Source organism: Patagioenas fasciata, chromosome 1 (genome assembly GCF_037038585.1).
Source record: "Patagioenas fasciata isolate bPatFas1 chromosome 1, bPatFas1.hap1, whole genome shotgun sequence".
In the NCBI taxonomy this organism is placed as follows: Eukaryota; Metazoa; Chordata; class Aves; order Columbiformes; family Columbidae; genus Patagioenas; species Patagioenas fasciata.
The window spans coordinates 128813964-128827679 of NC_092520.1; the positions used below are offsets into that span (position 1 = coordinate 128813964).

Consider the following 13716-nt stretch of genomic DNA (forward strand, 5'->3'; position numbering starts at 1 on the left):
TTAGTGGTAAGTAAAGCAATGCCAATTTAAAGTCCAGAAGTTGCTCTCGGTGATGGGGAATATTAAGTAGTTGTTAAAAAAAAAAAAAAAAAAGGAGAGAAAAACATAACACACCTGTTTTCTCCAGCAATTATTTTAATATTAATAGAATCTCACTAATGCAAATGGGCATATGTACACTGTACTCAGCACAAAGTACCACATCCTTCAAGAAAGTCTGCTGCCCTGCACAATAGAGTACAAAAGTTGACTGCAGTAGTCTGATGATATTGTCAGCACTTCAAACAATAACATGTTTGCTGTCACGAGAATTTCTTATCTTATTAAAGCTTCATCCAGTAATAAGATTTGGAAGAGCTAGAATATCCACAAAGATGTCCCACAAACTGCCAATGGTACAGCAGCTTTGGTAAGTTTTGATACTACCACCAAGAACTCATCAAACACTCTGGTGACTTTCAGAAGTGCTCATGATGAAGGTTACATGGCATGTGTGTTTGGAAAGCCTTTCAGACACCATCAAAAGCTTTAGATATGATTTGCTGTGTCTGGAAATTTATATCCTATCAGTGATTCTTCAGCTACTAGGACAGCAACACTGAGCGGCTATCCTCCCTTAATATCCCTTTGATCCAGTCCACATAGTTGAGGATCTTGGTGTAGAAGCCATAACCTTCAGCACAGCCAATACCCCAAGAAACAATACCGGTAGCCACCCAGCGACCACTTTCTGTGTCTAACACTGTGAAGACACTCCCACTATCCCCCTGGCAGGTATCCCGTTTGACTGTGAGAAAGCCAGCACAGAACATGTTCTCGGAGAAAACCACAGGTATATCTCTCTTCTTACTGTCCAGCCAACTCTGACACTTCTCTCGAGCAACCGCTGGTAGGCTTACATACTTCAAACTATTTGAAATAAAGTTTTTTTCCACACCAAAGCCGCTCACATAGCCCATGTGCCCATCTGCGTAGAAAGTATTGTTGCTAGTATCTGGCAGACAGATGGGCAGTACCATAGGGCCCAGGGTTACAGGGTGTTCCAGCTCCAGCAGGGCTATGTCCCCATTGAAGTTGTGCTCATCGTTAGGATTGTAGTCTGGATGGATAAAGATCCTACGTACAGGGTGGTTACCCATCTTGTGAAGCTCTTCTACCTTGGTGTGACCGAGGAAAATGTCAGCCTCCTCTGCTAGCTGGTCCAGGCTTACGTTGTTCCTGGCTGTCTCTTTGGGTAATATGGTGTGGGCAGCAGTCAGGATCCAGCGGTCACCTAGGAGCGCACCACCCCCTCGTCCATGGATGTGAGTCAGAGCCTGCCAAGGGAAACTGCCTGTCTTTGCTGACTTGCCACCCAAAATCCGCTGGACTTCAGTGACGGGACTGACCGGCTTCCCACACACTGTGGAGAAATGCAAGGAAGTCATGATCCCCTCCCTGCATGATGTCCTGGCTTTGTACTGACTCTAAGCATGAATCAGTAAACATCAGACGAAGAGTCTTTTACTGACCTGGCAAGCAGGCAGGAATTTTCACCTGGCCATCTCCATCCACCCAGGTTCCCTCAGGAGAGCAGGTGAATCTGTCTGTAGGATGAGAGGGAAGTAAATGAGACCCAGGGCTGCAGTCATGAGGTGGGAAAATTAGGATAGCACAGCACAGCACAGCACGGAATGGAATGGAATGGAATAGAATAGAATAGAATAGAATGGAATGGAATGGAATGGAATGGAATGGAATGGAATGGAATGGAATGGAATGGAATGGAATGGAATGGAATGGAATGGAATAGAATAGTATTTTCCAGGGGTTCCTCTCTCCACGGTGTCCCACATGCTGCACTCAACCCTTCCATCCCAAAGGCACCCTTTCCCAGGAAAAGCCACCTGTGGTACAGTCTGGAATGTCTCCCTCTGGATAGCATGTACATCCAAGCACCTCAGTTCCAAGGAGATCAGTAAAGCTCAGGCACTACTTCTGTAGAATCATAGGTGCAAAAAGAAGGCATGTGAATGGTTTTGAACTTTACCTTAGTTTTTCTGACCTGCTGCATAAAAATCAGTTTTTCTGTATGTATGTTATTTATCCCTTAGATGTCTCTGCTGCTGAACAATATTCCAAAGAGGTAAACAGTGTTACAGTGGAGTGGAGTACAAGTTTATTTATTTGCATCTATAGCAACTCAGGCTGGTGTAGCAAAGTTTTGTAATTTTGGTGATTCCTAGGCACCATGCCTCAAATTTCAGTGAAATAATGAAATCCACTACAGAAGAGTACATCACAGATGAGAGAAGATGATATTCTGCAAAAGTTAAGGAGAGTGTAGAGGAAGGATGTGATGGACTCAGGGAATGAAGCAGGGTGGGAATAGGCTGAGACAAGAAGCCTCAGGAGCTATGCTGCAGAGCCAAGGAAAGATTGGGGAGCCCCAAGCCTGGGGAGCAGAGACAATTCTAACTGGAAATCTAAGCAGGCTTTTCACACACAGATTTCAATGCCTGTGTGCGATTAGGACTCACCACCACCTGTTCCAGTGACAATGTGATAATATGGCTCATTGCATTGGTACGTGATCACTGACTGGTAGCTGTTGTTTGCAGGTTTGTTAACATAGCTGAATGCCCCATTGGTCAGGTCTGTAGGGTTGCCACAGTTCACAACTACAAGAAAGAAAAAAACAGAATAATCACAAGATAACCTTACCGCCTGCAGGTTTAGGCTCAACTTGGATTGTGGCCATGATGTCAAGGACCACTTAGTACAGTGGGCAGAGAGAGGTTGTTCTAAAATGGATCCCAGACCGGGATCTTTTGCTTTTAGATGTTACAACATTATAGGTGATGTTTTATGCGTTTTCGTAAGGGAGGAAAAACGTTAAAGCTTTTGCAAGTGGAAAAATGTAACGAAAGTCAACTGTGGACCTCTGCAGGTCCTTCCAGCCAGTATATCCATGAGTCTATGGCCACAGACAAACTGAGTTATAGAGTCTGAACTCATTATGTTCTTGGAGGGGGAAAGCCACAGCAGGGGGCATAATCCCTGTTCTCAGATCACTCACTTTCACAGCGGGGCATGGATTGATGCCATGTGCCATCAGCCTGGCAAACAGCTGTGAAGGATGGCAGCTTTCGGTTGCCCTGCATGGGAAAGAAAACATCTTTGTCGGTTGTAGAGAGCCTTACATTCCCTCCCCACATTAAAATCTTATTCTATCTGCCCATCTTTTCACTTCTGTCCAATAGTTGCCCCCCTGCAGTCTGTTCCAGTTGCTGTCCTCTCCCTTGGCTGCCTTCCCTCTATCCTGCATTTGCCACAGGCTACAAATTCTTCATAGCAGGCCAAGGTATCAGCAGCCAGCAACAATGAAAGTGTGACAGATCTGGGGTGCTACCCAGTCCTGGAAATAAGATGGCAAGGGAGGCAGGTAACATCTGCTGCTTCAAGTCTGAATTCATATCCTTCCAAAGAGATATTCTTGTTCACCAGTGTTTCATGGGATCTTTGTCTCTCATCTTCTACCAGGGCTTCGTGAAATGGTAACTGCGTGAGGAAGGGAACTAGGAAAGGATAAACCACTGGAAGAAAGCCAACAAAAGCAAGGAAGAAGCAGGAATTGCAAGAGGTTACCATGCATGAAACCCCAAAGGAAAGTTTTACTGAAAGATCAGAGACTTACACAAACTGAAGAGAAGCCTAAATATTACTGAAGGGAGTAGAGAAGGGATCTCACCTCCATCAGGTTATACCCAGTCTTGCAGCTGACAATGAAATAGTCCTGAAATTGATACACAGGTTGCGGGTCTCTGATGATGGTAAACTGATCTCGTGGGACAGGCTGCGGGCACCGCATTTCTTTTAGAGAATGGAATGGGACAAAGTGAATTGGTATTAACAAATGGTGTAGATGGGCTGTAATAGCCTCTGCATAAGAAATATCTTACTGTCCGAGGTGTAGTGGATCTTCCAGCCACGGCTGAACCCTGACTCATCGGTGAAGAAGAGGATGTCCACCTCATTGCTGTTGGTTTCAATGCTGCCAGGTGACTCCTTGCCACAGAATTCACCAATCTCTCTCCCATGTGCTTGGATCTGATGGGGAAAACAGGTGTCACAGGGACAGAAACACGCATGTGTCTCTGCCCCAATATTCCTATTTCAATCCAGACCAAGTTTGCCACAGTGCCTATGATGGTGAACAGGGCTGATTGTCTGACCCATTTTTGCTGATTTCTGCACTGACAGATCAGAACAAAGGGCTGACATGCCACAAGCTCACCTCCTTTATCATGGGAATCAGAGCCATCAATCCCTTTAAATCCTGAGATTAAATCAAAGGTAGATAAAACTGAAAGAAGGATGATTTTTTTGGCTCCACTCACAAGGGCTTGTGACCCAGAGCCTCTGACCTCAGGACAATGGTAGAGTGCATGCACTGAAGGAGGGACAAGGGAAGATCTCAGTCCTTCATACTGGGGCATTCTCCTTATACTGACCACATATTTCTCATCCAAATACGGGTGTACTCAGAATTCCTGTCCAAGTCTGGCAGCAGGGTTGTAAGTAGTTTACTAATTTCCAGTACCTTAAGCTGATCATAAGGGCAGTGGACTTGCTGGTGATCATCAATCTCAAAGGGTTCCAAGAACTTCAGGGAGATAGACAGGCCCTTTTGCAGACGGATGCTATAGTTACACTGAAGGTCTTCAGGATAGGGCTGGGGATACTCGGGGCTGCTTAGGTACCCAGATGCCTCTGTGAACAACTCACTGCTGCACTCCACTGTTATAGAGGGAGAACGTAGAGGTCACATTGTGGAGCTGTGACTTCTGCAGCCCAATCAACTGCTCTCTAAGTCACTTCTCCCACCCTATCTGGCTGAAGGGCTCCTTCCCTGGAATCCTCTGATCTTTCAAAATTTAAATTTACCTTTGCAGGAGTGGAGGTCACTCTGAAGCTGGTAGCCAGCCCGGCAAGAACAGAAGTAGCCACCCACATAGTTGTGGCAGACATGTTGGCACCGAGGCCTTTCGTCTTCCTCAGCAGCATTGTTAGGGTCACATTCATCAAGATCTGAAGACATACAGGGACGAGAGGAGGAAAGCATTAAACCTCTCTGCTGTACACTGAAAGTACATAGAGATCCATATCCTTGCTTACAGCTTCTCTTTATTTGTCTGACAAGGAGGAAAACTGATTGGAGCCACACAGGCTTCTTTCTGCATGGTGAGGGTATTGCCTACTCACCCACAGCTTGGTAATAGGCCAGGAAGCCCCTATAGGGAATCACTGTGCCATTGTCTTCATTGGAGAAATCAGAATGAAACGCCAAGTGCATTCTGTTCCCCTTAGATACAAACTTCTTTCTTCCTGGGTGATTGCCTGTGATTGACCCAAGCTGGCCACAGTACCGGCCCAAGTTCTTCTTGTCTGCTTTGATCTGTCAAGGTTAAGGGAAAATCACTGTAGCCTCATAAGATTCAGCCTGCTCCACGTATCATTACCCAGCCATGAGTTGCCAGTACCTGCTCCACCCATTCCTCTTTTTATCTCCTTCCCTTTCCTTTGTGGGAAGCATGAGAGGAGGTCTGTTGAATGAAGAGACTTTGCATATGCTGGCCACTAGATTCCCACCTCCAGCCACCCCTTGGCCCAGATATCTATACACATACCTTAACATAGTCATAGAAGCAGGACTCAGACGGCTCCAGGTCAAAATATCTGAAGGTCAGCTTCACCACATAGCCTTTTGGAACATGGATATCCCAGATGCTGATGTTATTGTTGGGATATGGCTTGGGATAGCCAGGAGATCTGATCTCCCCAAAAAGCTTTCTTGGCACTGGACTGGAACTGATCACTCCAAAAAAGAGGAAGGCCCACAGGAGAAAAGGAACGTGCCTGTGAACATGGCAAGTAAACTATGACATTTAACAAAATTAGGTCATCCAAAATCAGGGGAGACTTCACAAGTGACTTGTGAACTGTCTAATGGAATCCAAACACAGAAGGCCTAGTTGCAGGTACAGCTTCTGGCTTGGGTCACTCAGGAACAAGGACAGCTGAAATGAAGACATCAGCACCACCCAGGTTCCAGCAAGGCATTGTGACCCAGCCAAAGAGATTCATCAAACCAGAAAGCAATTTGGAAAACACATGGGTGATTTTCCTGAGCAACATCTGCTTGTTCCCAGCAGTCATGGGGCTGAGTCCCTTAGAAACGGGAAGTTTGGTTCCCCTTGGCTCTGGGCCAGCTGGCCATTTCTGTCTATTGCTAGTTTAGGACCTCTGCTCAGTTCCTTTGGTGAGGTTGTGGAGATCTCAAGCTCAGTTTGCTGAGCAGCAATCCTGTAGCGCCTCCTGGGCAGCCCTCTACCCAGTCATGCCTTGATCCCTCTCCTCCAAAAGTTGCCCCTCATGTTTTTTTTCTCATTCTGTAGGTCACCCCTCTTCCCCTCTGGGGAACGAGACTGTCAGTGTTCCTCCAAAAGAAGCTCACTGCGGACATCTCATGAAAATATCAGCCAGGATGATCCTTCTTCCTCAACCCTACATGTTAGCAAAGCTTTAACAGAGGGACAGTAACCATGAGTGTAGCCCCTTTGCCCTCTTCTCCTTTGTTGGAATCGCTTAACCCTCCCCTTTCCCTCCCCGCAAAGATGTGGCTGCGCATCCCCTCCCCAGCCGCCCCCACTCACATTTCCATGCGCTCGCCCCCCGGCCCGTCCTCCCCGCTGCCCCGGCCGGAGCTCCGGAGCGGCGGCCAGCGAGCGAGCCCGGGGGCCGATCAGGTAGGTGGGGAGAGGCGGGGGAAAGGAAGAGAAGCCCGGCCCTGGCAGGGGACCAGGCTCCCGCGGCTCGGCGCTTGCTGCCCTCTGCTGCCCAGCTGCTGCCGAGCTGCTGGTTCCCCCCCAGCATGCGAACGCGGGCCGCCGGGAGCGCTTTTAGGGGCCGTCACAGCCCGGCCAGGCAGAGCCCAGCTCCTCCTTGTGGGCGAGAAGGCAGGATGAACGACTGCTTGAGACACTTCCTAGGGTCTGATCTGCAATCCAGCAGCTGCTCTCAGTTTGTTCCCCTCAAAATTGTCCTCCTAGGAAGTCTCCCTGACTCCTTCTGGGCAGCTTACTGGTGTAGGAAGAAGATAATAAATTTTAGTCTTAACAAATTAAATTAATTTATTTAAATTAAGCTTAAATTAAGTTTAATTATACTTAAAAAAAACCCTCAAACTGTCATAGGAGTCAGGTTTTGTCTGTTCTGGTTTGCTGAAGAGTACTTCGGGTTTTATGAGACGGGAACTAGGAGCTTCTTCAGGCAATGCAAGAAACCTCAGACATTTGAGTTAAATAGATATTAATAAAAATGAACTAATTAATTAAAATTAATTAGAAATCAAAGCATTCTGCGAAGAAGTCCCTTTTCAAGAACCCTTCTTGCTGTTCTGCAAGCATGTTTAGGAGAAACAAGATAGATACATAAGGCTGTCAGTATTTAGTGTGGAAATGAGAAAAGATAGCAACTCAGAAACACTTTTCAGGCCTTTGTCAACACAGTGCTCAAGACACGTATGGTGTGCCACCAACTTTATACAGTTTAAAATTCCTTGACTTTAAGACTTTAGTGTAAGAGGTAAAACATAATTTTAGCATTTTCTCTTAGAATCATCTGTCATTTCAGAGAAACTGGCAAGTTCCTTGCATCTAAATAATAGGAAATAATTCACAGCTACAAAAACATGTTGAATAAAGATGAAAACAGTGTTAAAATGAGTGAAGAAAGCTTCTTTGGTAAGTTTATGGAAGTGCATTGAAGACTAGATAACCTGCTCATCAAACACCTTTGAATTTTTATCTGCAAAACATCACATGAACATCTAATTAGTGCCTCTATAGTAACACCATATGGTCCAAGGCATTGGAATTAAAATTAAGTGGGGGACATTACCCCAGTACTTCATATTGCCCAAACATCTCCTCTGTGTGGCGAACATACTTGGGCAGTAACACTGCTGTGCTGTGCCATGCCGGAGCAGGTTCTGCTGGCTTACTGTCCCCCCAAAAGAGAAGCTTTTACTCAGAAACCACATCTGGAAAGTAGCTGGCAAGCACCGGAAACTAATACTCACTGAGAGATCTGTTACGAAGAAGTCATTGGTGGGAAGTGTTCCCTGGCAAGGCACAGATAGACAGATGTGACCGAGAATAATTTATAAGATGATAATTTCAGTGTGTTCTTGACAAGGAATTTTATACCCAGGGAGCACTACTGGGAGTTCCCTGTGGCACTTTCAAGGCAAATCTCCCATGTCTTCATTTCCTCCCCCTGCCCCGATAACACCATCTTGGGTACTAGGAGAGTGCTTCAGCTGGTAAAGCAAGAGTGGTTAGTTGGTGATATGCCTAACTGGAGCAGCCCATCTCTATAACACGTCCCATAGACCCACCTGAGTTGAACCATACAGCTATGCCCTCAGTCCTCCTCCAGTGCTCCAACTGGTAGCATTGCCCTTCAGATGTTCTGTGCTAATCTTTTCTTTATGTTAGGCAGGAGCCATTTTTTCCTCAGAAGGATGTCTGTGCCTTTCTTTGCTTAAGGGCAAAATACATGTAGGACCACAGAATGCCAAAACTAGCACCTGTTTGCTGCCTACTGGGTTACAAGAGGACTGTACAATAAATCCAGACACTATCAGAGCAAAGTAGAAAAACTGTACATCTTCAGCATGGTCAAAGATGCCAACATCCTCTCATGGAGAGAGACTCCTACTTTGAATACAGTGTGTTGCAGCAGGTCATTGGAAACAAACCTGCTCTAAAGCCTCTGAGATCATCCTCTGACATGCAGACCCTGTCATCCACTGAGAAGGAGAAGGAGAAGATGAGTTGGATGCTTTATCCTCAGAGCTGAAGCAAGGAAGACAGAGAAATACCTCTGTTGAGCATTCTACAGCTATACCACCTGCCCTACAGTACACCAGGGCCACAAGCCCAGGCTCACCTGTAAACACTGAGCTGTCTTCCCAGAGCATTCCACCTTCAACTCTTCCGTTTGACTACCCATTGCAGCCTTTTGGGAACACCATAAGGCTTGAACTTCACACAGCCAGACCTGTGCTACCCAGTGGCTTACCACTCTTTCAAACAAATCATGCCACTCCTGCAGCTCTGGCTGATACAGAGAAGATGGGAATAGTGGAAGAATGGCGAGGAGAACTGTAAATACGCTCAAGCGATTGCAGCTAGGGTGTAGGAAAACACATAAATCACAAGTAGAACCTCTGTGTTTAGATAACAGGGCTGTGAAAAGGTTCATAAAGGCAGCTTATCATATATCCTTGAGATTCCTGCAGGCAAAGATCAAAGCAGTGTGGTAAATTGAGCCTGTGTGAATCCCTATATACAGACCAAAATGAGCAGGCTTGTTCATCTTTGACCACGGCTGAATTCTGCAGTGCCTGCATCTCTGCTTTTGTCACCTCTGCCCAGGAACTCGGGTGCTGTTTCAGAAATCCCCATGTAGCGAGGTAACAAAAATAAATTTGCTCTTTGCAATTGCATTCGTGGCCTCTGGTTGTACTTGTGACCTGCTTGCATTGGACTCACACAATGACTTACACCAAAAGAAGGTTCAGGACTCTAACCGTGGGTCTTTCCCCTGGTATGAGATAGTGAGCAGCAGCAGGATCTTGACCGTCTGTTTCTGTGTCTTCTGAATTAAGGGGCAAAGCCAAGTGCAATACCCCAGAAGGGAGGTAGTTCTGCAGCACCAGCCGTTCAGCAAGAGGCAAGAACAAAGTCAGTGTCCTCCCAATATCACACCTTATTCCCTGCCTCACGCTAGCATCCTCATCTCTCACAGGCTCATGTGTCAGCGATACGGTACTGTCGTGCAAAGTCACCATCTGGCTTAGGCATTGCACCTGCAGCATGGTTACAAATGAAAAAACAGTGAAATAGTGCTGATAGTTACTAACTGAAACCCTAGAATAGATTGGAGTACTATGCCTTGTGTTTATTATGACTGTGGACCACATGAGGTGGGTGATTCCTGCCTATGATGCTGGCAAAACTGGCTGGTTTCTGAATATAAGAGACTGTTATAGATATATGATGGCTGGCAACCAATCAGATGCAATGCACTCAGTATATCACATCATAGGCTTACGTGACAATTATGGAGGTGGTTGGCATGCTCCTGAAAGAGTCTGGCTAACAACCTGAAGACAATAGCTATCTATCACCAAACCAGAATGTAGGCTCAGAAAAGGAAAATTTGTACGAGCTTTTGGAGCAGGGACTGAAATTAGTTAATTAGTTGTTGGTCAAACAGACTGGAAGATATCAGCCTGGACATGGTGAAGTGAGCTTGGTGTTGGGGATCAAAAGCAGCTCAGAGGACTCTCATTGTATGGAGGAGTAGGAAGAGGGAAACAGTTGGACCAACTTCAGCTGGCATCAGTCAAAGCTCAGCCTCTTGCAACCTCATGATACAACAAAAGTAATGTAGAGGCTCCTTGTGGCAGAAGGAATGGTGGGTTGTGGAGGTCTGCATGGAGCAGTTAAATGACATGCCAGATGGCATCAATGAGATTCCTCATTGGGTTTGAATGTGTACCACCCAGTGATACTTTTGCACTGTGGCTATTGACAAGGTGCTGCAGCCTGGGATGTCATCAGAGACAACCCCGAAGAGCCAGAGGTTGATATTATAGGTACAGCTGCAGCTCCCCTGATCCCTTGCTTATCACATATTCTGAAAGAATGCTTTTCTTATGGTACTCACCTTTTGAGTTGGTCCCTGAAAAGAAGCTCTTTGGAAAATATTACTGTTTTAGATGAGCTGCTAGAATTAAAAAAAAAAAAAAAACAAAAAAAGAAAAAAAAAAAAAAAGAAGGTATTTTCTCTGCTTGGAAAGGGCCTGTGTTTTCAAAATTCGCCACCTCATGGTTCTCTGTGATGTCAGTAGCTATGCATTTCTGAGCACACTCCCCTTCAACTTTCTGTTGGGTGGCAACTGCAAGTTTCTTTCAGAAGTAACTCCCTGTGGCTGTGGGTTTGTGCACTTCCCATCGGGTGTCTTTAGCAGTCTCTGTCTTTGGCACTGGTCTGACTTTTCAGGGGACATCACCTCCTTTGTTTCTGCCCCTTGGTCTCTGATTATAGAGAGGAGTTGTGAACCCAACAGAGGTATGATGGCCATGTGGAGACACTGTCAGGAATGTCGGGAGTGTAGGGGCTAGAGGCATTGGCCATGTTTTCTCACACCAGGAGGAAAGCCTGAACCTTCCTCATCCTTGGGACCTTTCCAGGAGCGCAGTGAACATGGGGTTAGTTCTCTTGCCCCAACCTTTGGACTTCACACGATTACATGAAAATCCTTGACTTTGAAGGACAAGTTATTCCGGGATCCTGAGAAGAACGCAGCATCCGCAGGGCACAAGAGGAGGTGGCAGGTGTTGGTGATTGAGGAAGAACGCACAGCCTCAGTCAATCTTGCCCATTCAGGCAGCACCTCCTGCGCCCCAGTGGGGGCAGCGCGGGGTTTGGCTTCGGCGGAGGCAGCAGGAGGAGCGTGGGAGCTGTGGCGGTGCGGGCCGGCCGTGGAGTAACCCCCGGCCCGCTCCTCCCTGACTGACTCTTATTCTGAAATAAGCCCCCGTGCGGCCGACGGCCCATCGCCCTCCCCGCCTCGGCCCACCCTGGCGACCTCTTCTCCCCGCCTTCCGCTCTCCGCAGGCCCGGCCCCGCCGTGACCCCCCGGCCGCGGGAGGTCCCGACCCGCCCCGGCCCGTTCCGCCGCCGCAGGGCGAGAGGCAAAGCACAAGAAAACGCGCTGCTACGAGGAGGCTCGGCTCTCTCGGGTCTTGTTTCGTTTTCAATCCCGGAGCAGTTTTCACTCAGGAGCGAGGGTCCCGGCTGGGCATCCAGCCGGGCATCACTTCACTTTCTGGAACACCTGGACACAGACCTCGTCTTCAGCAGTCATGCGCTGGGGAAAGGGGGGGTGAAAGATGAGTTTAGGTTGGATCCTCCACTCCTTGGATGCTAGCTGCCGTTACCACAGCCCTGTTTGCCCTCCTGATGCTGCTCTTGCAGGCCACATGCTGCTGCACACCCTTCCTACCCCCGCAAAGCCCCAGTGGATCAGGCAGCAGGGCAGAGCAGGGACATCGTCTTTACTGAGCTGTGTTAACTTTTAAACCCTGGAGGCAGATATTTGTGTGAAAGGGTGGCTGCCCCTGTGGAGCTGGGGCTGAAGTCTGAGAGGAGCTGGAAGCTACACAGCTGGCTCAGGACCTGCAGCACCCACACTGTGTGTCGCCCCCCACCCACTGCAATTGGGATTTAGCAAGCTGCCCTGGACCCCTCCTCACCAGATGCAGCTGATCCCCTTCCAGCCAGTGCCTCCAGCCACGGTTCCTCTTCTCTCCCAGCTGCTCACACACCAGCTGATCACCCTCCCAGGAGACAGTGGTCTGAAAAAAAAGGAGGAGAGAAGACGTGATTCCAAGGCAAGCGGATCCTGGCAATACAAGTTTCCAGCAATGACACTGACTGTTCCTGTCAGACACATGTTCAAATGCAGTCCCTGATGTGTCTTTGGTGGTTCCTTGGGATTGATGCTCTCTATGGGAGGGTGAATGACCCTCTGGCTTCGAAGTGCAACAGAGTACTGCCAAGTGGCCTGATACTCTGTCTTTTCAGAGCTTTGCTCTAGAGGATAGTACCCTCTGGATCCCAAAGTACTGAGCTTCTGGCTGTACAGTGCTCTTCTCCTTTACTGTGAGTGATTTACTCAGAGAACCACTTATTCCTGGACCTGTGGGGACAAGCCAGCTTTGGGTTGGGCTCTCATCTGGTTTGTGAAACAAAAGCTGAAGCAATTCCCTGAACTTCTAGTGCCCTCCAGTGCACTGTCAAACTGCACTGTTTGGGCTTCTCACCTGGCATTTCCGTCCATCCACGGGTCCCAGATCTTCCTCAAACTGGACTCCCAGGTCAAAATCCATAACATAGTCCCGCAGGGAGGTGATCGTGCGGATGACCATGTGATCTCCTGTGTGGATGATCTCTTTATCGGGCTTCAAGAGGCAAACCAGTTTTCGCAGGACCACATTGATATCTGGAGGATGAGAGAGAGGGGAGATCTGTGGATGACTTGCACCCCTTCTCTAACTGCATCCCCACAGATCCTCCACTCGTAGTCAGGAAGCTCCAACCATGTCTTCTCCTCTCTCACACCACAGCACAAAAGTGATGGTCGCAGACAGAACGACCAGAGGGTTCCCAAAACCCCTCCTCCCCTCCCAAACTGCTGACATTTTTGAAGACAGACGGAAGCAAGAGGGAGAAAGGAGCGGAATGAAGAAGGTGGAGTTACCTAAAGCACGCAGGTAATTGTCCATGTTCTCCTGGGAGACGAAGCGGTAATAACCGGTGAGGTTGGGAGGCATCCCAGGGCAGAGGAACCGGGCCGATGGCGAGAAGGAGAAAGCAGCGGAACACGCACGGAGCTGGGACCGAGCTCGTTCAGCGGGCGTGCCGGTCCCTCTCCCGCGGTGCGGCGAGGTCTGCGGGGCAGCCCGGCTCCCGGAGTCCCGCTGCAGTAAGAGTCCCCGCGCCGGGGGGCGCGGAAAAGGCTGAGACTGCCCCCGCCTCCAGCATCTCCGCCTCAGCTGGAGGCGACGTGAGAGCGACAGGTTACCTCCTCGGGGGTCT

General features: G+C 48.1%; 2 protein-coding genes across 2 annotated transcripts; both read right to left on the reverse strand.

The window, feature by feature from the left end:
- Positions 1-117: 117 nt before the first annotated feature.
- C1R (complement C1r) lies at positions 118-7009 on the reverse strand. Its single transcript, XM_065841917.2, has 11 exons — positions 6696-7009; positions 5670-5898; positions 5245-5437; positions 4927-5070; positions 4583-4779; positions 3942-4089; positions 3731-3852; positions 3059-3137; positions 2520-2660; positions 1512-1586; positions 118-1402 (listed from the first exon to the last, which is right to left on the reverse strand). Exons 1-11 carry the CDS (start codon positions 6701-6703, stop codon positions 585-587), a joined length of 2154 nt encoding a protein of 717 aa, XP_065697989.1. The 5' UTR covers positions 6704-7009; the 3' UTR covers positions 118-584.
- Positions 7010-11845: 4836 nt separating this feature from the next.
- Positions 11846-13615, reverse strand: RBP5 (retinol binding protein 5). The gene is made up of 4 exons (XM_065849913.2): positions 13379-13615; positions 12942-13120; positions 12372-12473; positions 11846-11986 (listed from the first exon to the last, which is right to left on the reverse strand). The coding sequence occupies exons 1-4, from the start codon at positions 13449-13451 to the stop codon at positions 11933-11935; spliced, it is 408 nt and encodes a 135-aa protein (XP_065705985.1). The 5' UTR covers positions 13452-13615; the 3' UTR covers positions 11846-11932.
- Positions 13616-13716: the final 101 nt, after the last annotated feature.